At 40.5% G+C, this 12,647-nt stretch overlaps 1 protein-coding gene and 1 pseudogene across 1 annotated transcript; both read left to right on the top strand.

Moving 5' to 3' along the window:
• The first annotated feature begins 1,761 nt into the window (after positions 1 to 1,761).
• On the top strand, positions 1,762 to 6,382 carry LOC118574639 (annotated as a pseudogene).
• Positions 6,383 to 8,483: 2,101 nt separating this feature from the next.
• On the top strand, positions 8,484 to 9,609 carry LOC118573726 (EKC/KEOPS complex subunit LAGE3-like). The gene is made up of 3 exons (XM_036174056.1): positions 8,484 to 8,821; positions 9,160 to 9,288; positions 9,465 to 9,609. Exons 1-3 carry the CDS (start codon positions 8,484 to 8,486, stop codon positions 9,607 to 9,609), a joined length of 612 nt encoding a protein of 203 aa, XP_036029949.1.
• The last annotated feature ends 3,038 nt before the right edge of the window (positions 9,610 to 12,647 follow it).

Below are 12,647 nucleotides of genomic sequence, written 5' to 3'. Positions count from 1 at the left end.
CTGTCCTGGAGCTTGCTCTGTAGACCAGGCTGGCCTCAAACTCACAGAGATCTGCCTGGCTCTGCCTCCAAAGTGCTGGGATTAAAGATATGTGCCACCACCACCTGGTTTTAACACATATTCTTAATCTGATGATCATCTATAGCATGTGGAACAAGGAAGTCAAAAGAACTTTGTTCAAGGTACTTGGGAAAGAGAGGGCCATCTAGGCATCAGTCACATCAAATAAAGGTCGCCTCCCTCCACAGAGAACATGGCACATTCCTAATGTTCTGTGCATGAATCCATTCCTATCAGAGTTTGAGATCTAGGTAAATGTGAGGACCCCCTTTTTCCTTGAAGCCTGTTGGCCACTATCACATGAGGCAAGGGGCAGAAGAGATGACAGAAAGCCTTGGACAGCCTGTGAATACAACAGAGACAGCTCTCTGGGAGACAACTTAGATGAATCTGCTCAGCTTTATCCCAGAGTATAGGGAATATATAGGATTGGAACAGTAACTAGGAAATCACTTAATTTGCATTAAACAGCACACTCCTATCATAAAAGCTCCTAGTACAAGTCTTAGTTATCTTATGTGGAAGCACAGTCCTATCCTAATGTTCTTAGCACAATGTCTAATTACCATATAGGCAGCAGGGGGAAGCTTCTGCAGGGAACTGCATCCAAGATCACACTATAGATAAGTCAGGCATCCAGGCCTAGAGACAGTCTCCAAATAAGGTCAGGTAGACAACAGGGTGCCTTCCCCCAGGGGGAGGGAGTAGTCCATGTTGCTGAGCTCAGAGAGAGTTGCCAGGCCATGGTAGACTGCAACCTCCAACCAGCAGGGCCTCCCAGCAGGTAAATGATCCATTTGTTGAGGCTATTTTTGTGTGTCAGACTCTTCCACATTCCAATAGAGATCCCATATTTTTATTTTATGTTTACTTTTGGATAATTGGGTTTTCATTGTGATTTTGGCTTTGCAAAGTAAAACATGATCATTAGTTAAGTTGTGCAGTTGCAGAGACATAAAATGGCACATAATAAAATATTATCCATAATTTTTCCATCACAGGAGAACTGATGGGAATATTTTGATGGTTTCCTTTCATATTTCTTTATGAACTACAAATATATGTGCATCTATACTTGAAACAGGGACGCAACACTGGAGTCACAATCTCTTCATGCATGCTACAGGTAACTATGAAGATGTTATCAATGTTATGAAAAAATGCTACTGAGGATATGGGAGGGCCCTTATATACTTATAATGGAAATTAGTGTAGCTATTATATGGTGGTTCCTCAAAAGAAGAGGGGGGAAATGGAACACACACAGCTATACCACTTGTGGAAAAATCCAAGTCAGTATAAAATAGAGATACCTACATATTCATGTTTATCCTGTTACTATTCACAATAGCCAAATTACAAAATCACTCTAGATGCCTAGCAATGGATGAATGGGCAAAATTGTGGCATATATACACAACAGAGTATTATTCAACCACAAAGAAGAATGCAATCACAGGTGGGCAGTGGTGGTGCTTGCTTTAATCCCAGCACTCAGGAGGCAGAGGAAGGTAGATTTCTGTGAGTTTCAGGCCTTCCTGGTCTACAGAGTAAATTCTAGGACAGCCAAGGCTAAACAGAGAAACCCTGTTTTTTTGTTTTTTTTTTTTTAAAAAAAAGAGTGCAATCACATTTTTGCAATGGGTTCACCATTAGAATAAAAGTATAGTTAAAATCACTGCTAAACTGAAGCAAAAAATGATGGGGAGACACATTAATATTGTCATTATTGGACACAAAAATTGGGAAAGTCTATCACCACTAGCCATCTGATTTACAAATGTAATAAGACTGACAAAAGAATCATTGCAAACTTTGAGAGGGAGGCTGCTAAAATAGAAAAGGGTTCCTTTAAGGGTGACTGCATTTTGGATAAACCAAAAACCTAGTGTAAATATGGTATCACCACTGACATCTTGCACAAACAAAAGACCATTAAGGATCATGTAACTATCATTGAAGTCATAGGACACAGAAACCTATATTTTAAAAAAGCACATGATTACAGGCACAACTCAGGCTGACTTTTTGGTCTTGATCATTTCTGTTGCTGTTAGTGAAACGGAACATGACATCTCTAATGGACAGATCCATGAGCATGACCTTCTGGCTTATACACTGAATATGAAACCACTGATTGTTGACATTTATAAAATGTATTCCATAGAGAAACCCTTCAACCAGAAAAGATGTCAAAATATTGTTAAGAGAGTGTGCACTTTTTTTTCTTTTTTCTTTCTTTTTTTTTTTTTTTTTTTTTTTGGTATTTTGAGACAAGGTTTCTCTATGTAGCTTTGCACCTTTCCTGGAACTCACTTGGTAGCCCAGGCTGGCCTCGAACTCATAGAGATTCAGCTGGCTCTGGCTCCCAAGTGCTGGAATTAAAGGTGTGTGCCACCACTGTCCAGCAGGAGTGTGCACTTTTATTAAGAAAATTTGCTACAACCCTAACACAGTAGCATTTGTGACATTTTCTTGTTGGAACGACACTTTCATGCTGGAGTTATATCCTAATATGACTTGTTTAAAGGAGTAGAAAGTCACCAAGTGCCAGAAGAATCATACTGCTGTTGGCTATGGATAGCACTCTACCACCAACTCATCCATCTAGCAAGATTTTGCTGTAGGTCTTCAAGGATTGGCTGAATGGAGACCAGTTTCTGAAACCTGACAGAGTGGACAAGTAAATTTATCTTTGTTCTAATAATTTTCAACTAAAGTAAAGTCTATTGAAATGTACCCATGGGGCTTTCAGTTTCAATATCAAGAACTTGTTTGTCAAAGATGTTAACTGTGGCAACATTTTTATAACAGCAAAAATGAGCCACCAATGAAAGTAATTGGCTTCACTATTCAGGTGGTTATCCTGAGCCAACCATACCAAATTAGTGTTGACTATGTTCCTATACTATATTGTCATATAGCTCACATAGCATGCAGATTTACTGAGTTAAAAGAAAAGACAAATAATCATTCCATCAAGAATCTGGAAGATAGTTCCAAAATCTTGAAATCTGGTGATGCTGTCATTTTTGACATGGCTCTAGTCAAGCCCATGTGTATTGAGAGCTTTTCTGACTATCCTTCTCTGGGTCATTTTGCTGCTTGTGGTATGAGGCAGATGGTTGATGTGGAGCTGGCAAGGTCACCAAGTCTGCTTAGAAATCTCAGAAGAGTAGATGAATAATTTTATTAACATCTCCCACCAAAGTCTTAATCAATGATAGAAAAATGGTCTCAGAGCTGTTCATCTTGGCTGGGCATTTAAGCTTAGTAGTAATAGACTGGTTAGTCATAACAATTAATCCTAAAACCTTCAGAAAGAAAAGAGGATATTTTGTAAGTGCTGTGGATATCGCTCTGTATAAATAAAATGCTGTTTGGCCAGTAGCCAGGCAGGAAATACAGGCAGGACAAGAGGGAAGAGAATTCTGGGAGGTGGAAGGCTGGTGGAGAGACGCTGCCAGGCACCGCCATGACAAGGAAGATGTAAGGTACTGGTAAGCCATGAGCCACGTGGCAACTTATAGATTAATACAAATGGGTTAATTTAAGATAGAAGAAGTAAATAACAAGAAGCCTGCCTCGGCCATACAGTTTGTAAACAATGTAAGTTTCTGTGTGTTTACTTGGTTGGTTCTGAGTGTCTATGGGCCTGGCGGGTGAGAGAGATTTGTCCTGACTGTGGGCCAGGCAGGAAAACTCTAACTACATGTAAGTCACTCTGTGTTCTTGTGTATCAGTTTGAAGTTACTAGTTTTTTAAGTCAGCACTTTTCAATGAAAACAGTTTAGCCAAAAATCTATCACAGAATTTTGAGAGCCATTAAAAAATGTTTAATGAGAAAAAAATTAAATCATGTCATCTTCAGGAAAATGAGTGAAACTAGAGATTATGTTAAATGAAATAGATTGGTCTCAGAAAGACAAGTACCACACTTTTTCTACTGTATATAGAGTCTAGAGCAGTGATTCTCAACTTCCCTAATGCTGCAACCCTTTAATACAGTTCCTCATGTTGTGATCCCAACCATAACATTATTTTCATTGCTACTTCATAATTGTAATTTTGCTACTGTTATTAATCATAATGTGGATATCTGATATGTTACCCATGTGAAAGGGTTTTCTGACCCCAAAGGGTTCATGACCCATAGGTTGAGAAACACTGTCTAGAGAAACAAATTCAGTCTCAAGAGATGGCTCAGTGGTTGAGAGTCCTTACTGCTCTTACAGAGCACCTAGGTTCAGTTCCAAGCACCCACATGGTGGCTCACAACTGGCTGTAATTCCAGTTCCAGAGAACCCAATGGCCTCTCCTGACCACTGAAAATACTAGGCACACACATGAGGCACAGACATATATACAAGCCAAACACTCACGCATATAAAACAAATTTAATTAAAAAAATTAAAATTCTTCTAAAATATAAGGGGAATTAAGGAAAAGAGAAGAAAGATAAGAGGAAAATGGGGATGGTACATAGGATCAAAGTATACCATATGCATGTGTGAACATTTCATAATGAAACTAATTATTTTGAACAGTTAATATGTACTAATAAAATTATATGTGCTTTATACAAAAGTGAATTTTTACAAGGGAAAAATCTCTCCTAATTTCAGTCTTTGCATTAAGCACTATGAACAGTCTTGTGCATAATCTTCCAGATTAAATCCTTATAATACACTAACCTATATTTATAATAATTCTGTCCATTAATAGAGTCATACACATGCACAGTTATGTTTCTTATTCAATGTATTCCATGTGCCCTTCAGTTGTACAATTTTTCAAAGTTTAAATTTTTTATTAACATGCTAATATATTAAAGGGGCTCAGTGTGATATTTTTAACACATTTTAACAGCATCACTAGGAAGAGGTATGGCTGGAAGCATTTTTTTTTTTTTTTTTGCTTTAAGTTTGTTTTTCTTTTGAGAGTCTGCAGATTGAATTTGGAACAGTTTTTTGAAAATGTATCCCAAGTGAAAAGAAGTGCACAAACTGAAATTGGTTACAAATGTACTATGGCAGAAAGGAGAACTCACTGTCCTAAGGAAAGTAAAAGCCCATAGATCTTTCCAATCAGGAAGTCTGGCTAAGAAAGAAAACTACAGGTGCAAATGTCATCAGCAATATGTCCTTGTCTCTCTCCCTTCAAAAAGTGATGATGGAGACTAAAGAAATGGTTCAGCACTTAAGAGCACTTCCTGATTTTGCAGAGGATCAGACTCAGCTCTCAGCATCCACATCAGGTAGCTTGCAACTTCATGTCACTCCAATTCCAGTAGATCTGACACCCTCTTCTGGACTCCATAGGCATCTGCTTGCATATGGTACACATACATATAGTCAAGATATGTATGTGCATATGCATGCACACTCAAAAAAATGTATAAATGTAGATGTAATTCTGAACAGTCTTATTAAATAAGAAACACAGAGCCAAATGCAGAGTTAAAAACCCAGAGATCAGAGAGCAGTAGCCAAGAGCTGAGACAGCCTTCTTACCACCAGCTGCCACTGCCGTCCTGTGTGTCTGTATTTTTTTATAGACTTTCTGTTCTGCCTTCTCATTGGTTGTAAACCCAGCCACATGACCTCCTCGTCACTGCTTGTCTGTACAGACCTCCAGGTCTTCTATGGTTGGTATTGAGATTAAAGGCGTGTGTCTCCATGCTGCCTGTATCCATGAACACACAGAGATGTGCCTGTCATGTGATCAGGATTAAGGGCGTGCACCACCACTGCCAGACTTCTGCTATGGCTTACTTAGCTCTGACCCCCAGGCACTTTTATTTATTAGCATACAAATCAAATCACATTTCAGCACAAATAAAATATCACCATATATAAATAAATAGACAAATAAATAAATATCTTTTTTAAAGTGGTGGCAATGGCTGGTGACAAGTGCTAGGCCAGGAAGAGCAGTGAGAAGACAGAGGAATAGGGAGCTCTTACAGAGTGAGTTACTTTCCCAGAAGAAATAAAATTAGTTCTTTACCTTTAAGGAGGGGTTGAAAGAAATTACTTAGTTGTAGGGCCACTGGGTTGTACACACAACACTCATGTGAAGAGGGGCTGAGAAGCAAGAAAATAAGGCCTCAGACTATTCACCCAAAAGAATACAACAATGGATAGACTCTTTAGGTGGACAAGATTGAATAGTACTCATGATCTTTTTTGTTTTATGTTTGGGCAGGTAAATTATACATAATGTGTCTAATAGTTACTTTAAGTTTATTTCCACATATCTGTAGTCAGGATTTTCAGGGGGTCTTCCTCGATCAATCTTTATCCTTATTGACCCAGAATGAATCAATAGCCTCTAATTTTCTGTGGAAATAAAAGCAGAACCTCCTTCTCAAAGCAATACATCCCAAGACTCAAACTTTGAAGTCAAGATACTTTCAAAATATATAGGTTGGTTAAACCTAGCAGTCCCCACAATGAAATGTCTCTCAGCAGTTAGTTCATTAACAGTCAAACAAATTCAAAGAAAACACAACATACATAATCCAGACTTGTAGCAGGAATCTTTTTTGTTTGTTTGTTTTGCTTTGTTTTTGTTTTTTGTTTTTTCGAGACAGGGTTTCTCTGGGTAGCTTTGTGGCTTTCCTGGAACTCTCTTTGTAGCCCAGGCTGGCCTCAAACTCACAGAGATCCGAGTGGCTCTGCCTCCCGAGTGCTGGGATTAAAGGCGTAGCAGGAATCTTAAAGAGTATTAATAAAATCAAACCCAAGGCCAGTTATTGGGGTAAATGCTGGAAGATCAGAGAAGCAGAACAAGCCACAACTTCCTCACCTCACCAGTTCCTCAGGTGATCCTGTTTCCTCAGACTGGAAGCTTCTGTGAGTCCTCATCCGAATGGGTCTCAGCTGAACTGTGCTGCTCCAAAGCCTAAAAGCTTAACCAGCCAAATGCTTCTAGTTCCTGGTCTTCATGCCTTATATACCTTTCTCTTTCTGCCGTCACTCCCTGGGAGTAAAGGCTCATTTTTTTCTGGGATTAAAGGCATGAGTCACCATGCTTGGCTGTATCCTTGAACAGATGGATTTCTGCCTCTGGAGTGCTAGGATTAAAGGCATGTGCTACCACTGCCTATCCTCATGTTTAATATTGTGGCTGTTCTGTCTCTGACTCCAGATAAGTTTATTAGCGTGCACAATATTTTGGGGAAAACAATACCACCACACAGACTCTCCATGTATTTTCTATCCTCAAGTGGCTCATCTCCTTTATATTACTTTATTTCCATTTCTAAGGAGTTTATTTTATTATTTTAAATCTATATTTTTAATTTAAGGTTTTATATATTCTTTCTCTTTCTCTCTCAAGCTTACACACATTTTTTAAACTTACCTTAGCCCATTTAGAGGTTTTCTCAGTCTGAATATGTCTTCACTGTGTATCTGTAATCCCCCTTTGCTCCATTTTTTTTATGTCTAGAACCCTTTCTTTTAAGCTTTTTTTGTGCTTTATGTGGATAAACATGCATCATGCTGGAGTGCCACATGTTAACAGAGGCTTCAGCCTGCATGGTTGCTCACCCTTCTTACACACCTAACAGGAATCCACAGTCCCTCACCACCTGAACGCCTCCAAGCAGGAAACACAACTGAGCAGACAATCCCCTCCCCAAGAGGGAAACACAGGAGAAGCTCTACCCCTGAAAGCACTCATGGCTTCACTGAGAGTGTAAGTACAACTCTTTCACATGACTAAGGGCGAGCTTGTGTGCTGGGCTCCAAACAGAGGCTGCTGCTATGACAGATGGTTTCTATAAGCCCACCCTGCTCGTGGATCACAGTAATCAAGGGCTGTGGTGAGCTTACTCTTTCAGTCACACTAATCAGTATCACTAGGCCATGCCCAGCTGAAGAGCACTGAATTGTGTATGAGGGTGTTGTGGGTCCAGGCAGAACCATCATAGCAGGATCCTGACATGTCAGGGTGTTCGGGACACTGGTCAGTCAGCTTGCACTCTGAATACCCAGGTAGCACCACCCACCCACTCCTGCTGCCAGGCTGAGCTTCCCTGGCAGCTAGCTTGCTGGGATCAGTGCCGCTCATGGGTGGGGCAGTTTGGAGGAAACCTATATTGGAGAGTCCCATATCTCCCCCACAAGGAGGGAGCTGTGTGAGAGAGCTGTACTTTGTGGGCTCTCAGAGGCGCACCCCCACCCCCACCGACTTCTGCCGGGGGCGCGCTTGCATGAGAATCTGAACAGAACGCTAGTTTAGCGGGAACCAATCCTCGCGAGATCTTGTTTGCACATGCGCATTGGGCCTCACGTGCTTTTCTCTGTATAAACCCGCTGCACTTGGCACAAGTACTTCCTTTTCTCGGCCGAGTGTGAGTGGTCCGGTTGTGTTAGTGGCAGGGTTGGAGTGCTGAGGAGAAAGCCAGAGTAGTCATGCAGAACCCTGATGAGGGCATAGATGGGAGAGCAGGGGCTGAAGAAGGTGAGGATGGGCAGCAGAGTCCTCAAGCACCCGAAGCCCAGGCTAGCTCTCAAAGTTCGGCGACTGAAGGTGACCATGGCAGCTTCCCTCAGAGTGGCCCACAAGATTCCAGTAGCCCAGCTGCTCCTGGTAGCCAGGCTGCTCCAGGCAGCCCCAGCCCAGCCAGTCCCGTAGGGTCCGGTGCAGCCGCTGAAGAGGCGGCTGTTGTTCCCCACAGCGAGCAGCCACCACTTGTCCCTGGACCCAGCGGAGATACTGCATCAACAACTGGAAATCGACTCCTGGAGTTGTATCCTTTCCTAAGAGACCCTAGGCAGGGGCCACTGGATCATAGGGAGGCTAAAACTTCCATGGAAGGCTTTTGGGGCACGGGGCACAGATGACTAGGGAAAGGGCAGATGGGTGTAGTGTGGGCAGTCCAGTACAGCAGTTGACATCCTGACAGGACAAGGAGACTCCTTGCCTTAGAGGGCTGAAGTGTATAGAAGAAGACCCGAATCACTGGGGAGGTAGGAGGTGATTGGGCTCGGGTGGCAGGAGCGCTCATTGACAGGCAGGCCTAGGGAAGTGTATCCAGGCAAAGGGAAACTAAGTAGTGGATGGTACCTTAACCTTATCTCCTCCCAGCTCTGTAACAGTGCCTTTCAGGTCTGCAGTGGAGGCAGACATGGCCCGCAGATCCCTGGTCTCCAATTCCCGTCGCCAGCAAGTGATGGTTCAGCAGGAGCTCACAGTGAATGACAGTATCTTGGCTGTGTCAGTATTCCTAAAGTCTGGAGTAGGGGTGCCTCCGGGTTGGGAGGCAGTGTGCATTCTAGGGGTGCCCTAATGGAGACACTGGTGAACTTAATGTAAGCAGGAAAGCACAGTGTGGTGGACCTAAACAGGTCCCTCATCATTTCCCTGACAGTGCTTCTTTCTCTCAATTTCAGTAGGTGGACTACTGAAGACCCTGTCCTCTTCAGAATTTCCATCAACACTTTCCTTGACCAGCTCTCCCTGGTGATGAGAAACATTCAGCGCCTGGAGTTTGTTGCTGTTGTCAAACGAGGACGAAGAAGAAGCCGTGAATCCTAACGTGTTGCCAGATACAAGAAAAGTCAGAGGTGTTTCATGTTTTGAGTAATTGTTATTTTGCCCATAAAGGTTCAGTGTTTCAATACTGTGTGCCACGTTAATGTCTCATGGTTGGATTGTTTCCCAGTTGCTGAAGGAGTGGGTGTTTAAATGTTATTAGACAAAATAAAAATTAGCAAATATTTTTCATCTGACTTTACTTTTGACTATGGCAAAAAAACGCCAGATTTTCTCATCCGTGTGCTTTTGTGGAGGAGAAATTCTGGGATTTAAATGTTGGAACAGTCCAAAAGAATTTAGGACAACTTAGGATATGGGAGGAAAGATAAATTACTTAAATATATTCAGAGTATTTAATTGATCTGATTTTTTTTATTTTAGCATGCAATGTAGCTAATTTCCTTGTGGCATTTTCTTTTTTCTTTCTTTCTTTTTTTTGGGGGGGTTTTTCAAGACTGGGTTTCTCTGTGTAGCTTTGCACCTTTCCTGGAACCCACTTGGTAGCCCAGGCTGGCCTCGAACTCACAGAGATCCTCCTGGCTCTGCCTCCTGAGTGCTGGGACACGCCTGGCGGCTTGTGGCATTTTCATACATGCTTTTTTATTGCTCTCTTTCCTTCATTCCCTGTTTTCATAAGCTGTTCCCACTTTAACCCTATCATCTCCTATATTCCTCTCCCTTTTATTTTTATGTCATATATATTCATTCACCCTTCCCACTCCTCTTCCTTAAAGCTTTTTTCACTTCTCTGTCCTCTTTCTACTTTACTGGCTATATCCACACTACGTCCCACGTAATATATCTATATAAGAAATTAGGTAATTTTTTAATATTTAACATGTTGGGTTTTTGTTTCTGAGCCTTGATTTTCTTCACTTAATATATTTTATAGCGCCATTCATTTTCTTGCAAATTGGATGGTTTCATTTTAATGGGTTAATAAAATTCCATATGTATATGAACCTTAATTATATTATCTGTACATTAGTTGATAGACAACTAGCTATTGATTCCAATTTTTAGCTATTGTAAAAGAATTGCAAATAACAAGAATAACACGGGGAAGTGCCTTTGTAGTAGGATGTAGAATCTGTTAGGTATTTGTTCAGGGGTGCTATCAGAGTCTTAAGGTAGTTGTATTTTTAGCTTTTTGAGAAAACTGCACACTAGTGTACTAACATTCAAAGATTTCCCCCTTCCCCAAATCTTCACCAGCATCTGTTATCATTTGTTCTCTTGATAACAGCCATTCTGTTTGTTTGTTTGTTTGTTTGTTTGTTTGTTTGTTTGGGTTTTGGTTGGTTGGTTGGTTGGTTGGTTTGGTTTGTTCATTTTTCCCTGTGTAGTCCAAGCTGTCCTGAAACTCACTCTGTAGATGAGGCTGGCCTCAAACTCAGATATCCTCCTGTCTCTGCCTCACAAGTGCTAGGATTAAAGGTATGTGCCACCACTCTCTGGTGATAATAGCCATTTTAACTGGGCTCATGGGACAGACTCTCAGTGCAGTTTTAATTTGTTTCCCTGGTGGTGATGATATTGAATAAATTTTTAAATATTTATTGGTCGTTTGGTATTTTTTTCTCTTTATAACTTTCTGTCCAGCTCCTTAACCCATCCTGAAATTTTTACTTATTTCACAATTTTATGTAAATGCATGTTACATAGAAAATATATTTTGATAATATTGTTCTGTTACCTCCTTACCCCTCCTACTTTCATGTCGTGTGTGTGTGTGTGTGTGTGTGTGTGTGTGTGACTGAATTTAATTAGGGTTGTTTGCCTGAGCATGAGTTATTTATTTAAGCAAAGGCAACTTCATATAACCTATACCTCTGACAAATATGACTCATCCTCCCTCAGCAACCTTTATCTGCCTGTAGCTCCTCAGGAAAATGTGGGCCCATACAAGTCTCTCACATGTCTATGATGGAATGTTTCTGATCTAAGTCTTATGCAGGTAGCTAGCTGCTTCTGCTGTGAATTCATGGAGGCATCAGATATGTCATGCACAGAAGACAGCATTTCACAGCACTCCTTCCCATCCTCCTAGCCCATTTTTTGGTTGGGTTGTTTGTTTTCTTGTTTGTTTTGTTTTGTTTTGTTTTAGTTCTTTGTATATTCTAGATATTAATCCTCAGGTATGTAGTTCAAAAATATTTTCTCCTATTCTGTAGGCTAACTCTTCTCTCATTTGACTTTCTTTTGCTATATGGAAGCTTTTTAATTTTGTGAGGTCCTATCTGCCAATAGTTAGCCTCATTTCCTGATCATTTGGGGGTCTATTCAGAAAGCCCTTACCTGTGTCAGTATCTTTTCCTAACTCAGAACAGTTTGAAAAGTGTTGATACTAGTTTTTCTTTGATGATCTGGTAGAATTCAGCAGTGATGCAATCTGGGCATGAACTTTTTTAGTCTTGAGGGTTTTTTAATTACTAATTCTTCTTTAATCTTACAACTTGTCACAGATTTGTTTAAATTATTTGTCTCATCTTGGTTTAATTTTAGTAGATCATATACATCTATAAATTCATCCATTTATTTTAGATTTACCAATTTGGTGAAGCATGTGTTTTTAAGGTTTAGCCTAGTGATGTTCTGAATTTCATTAGTATTTGTCAAAATAGCTCCCTTTTCATCTCTAATTTTTTAAATAAATCTTTTATTGTTATTTTACTTATTTCTATAGTGTGTATGATGTATATGTGGACAACTTTGTAGAGTTTATTCTCTCTTTCCACCTTTACATGAATCCCAAGTATCAAACTCAAGTTGTCAGGTTTGTGAAGCAAGAATTTTAACTCAATAAGCCATCTTGCCCCCCTTTGCCCTGATCTTGATTATTTCTTTCCTTTCCATCTACTGATTTTAGGGTTAGCCTGTTCTTTTTCCAAGGACCATATCATGAAGTTATTTATTTGTGATCTCCAATTTTACAGAAAGGGGGACAGGGAATTGTGCTCATTCAAGTGTGGAGGCCGGAGATTGTTATCACAGGATTTCACTGAACATAGAGCTTGCCAATTTAGCTAGAATTCCTT

The sequence above is a fragment of the Onychomys torridus genome, chromosome X (genome assembly GCF_903995425.1).
Source record: "Onychomys torridus chromosome X, mOncTor1.1, whole genome shotgun sequence".
In the NCBI taxonomy this organism is placed as follows: Eukaryota; Metazoa; Chordata; class Mammalia; order Rodentia; family Cricetidae; genus Onychomys; species Onychomys torridus.
Note: the sequence above shows the minus strand (reverse complement) of the source record. Positions and strands in the feature narration are given on the sequence as shown.

Coding starts and splice junctions, on each gene's coding strand:
- LOC118573726 (XM_036174056.1), top strand. CDS start 8,484: ATGCAGAACCCTGATGAGGGCATAGATGGGAGAGCAGGGGCTGAAGAA. Junction 8,822..9,159: donor GGAAATCGACTCCTGGAGTT/GTATCCTTTCCT, acceptor ATCTCCTCCCAG/CTCTGTAACAGTGCCTTTCA. Junction 9,289..9,464: donor AATGACAGTATCTTGGCTGT/GTCAGTATTCCT, acceptor TCTCAATTTCAG/TAGGTGGACTACTGAAGACC.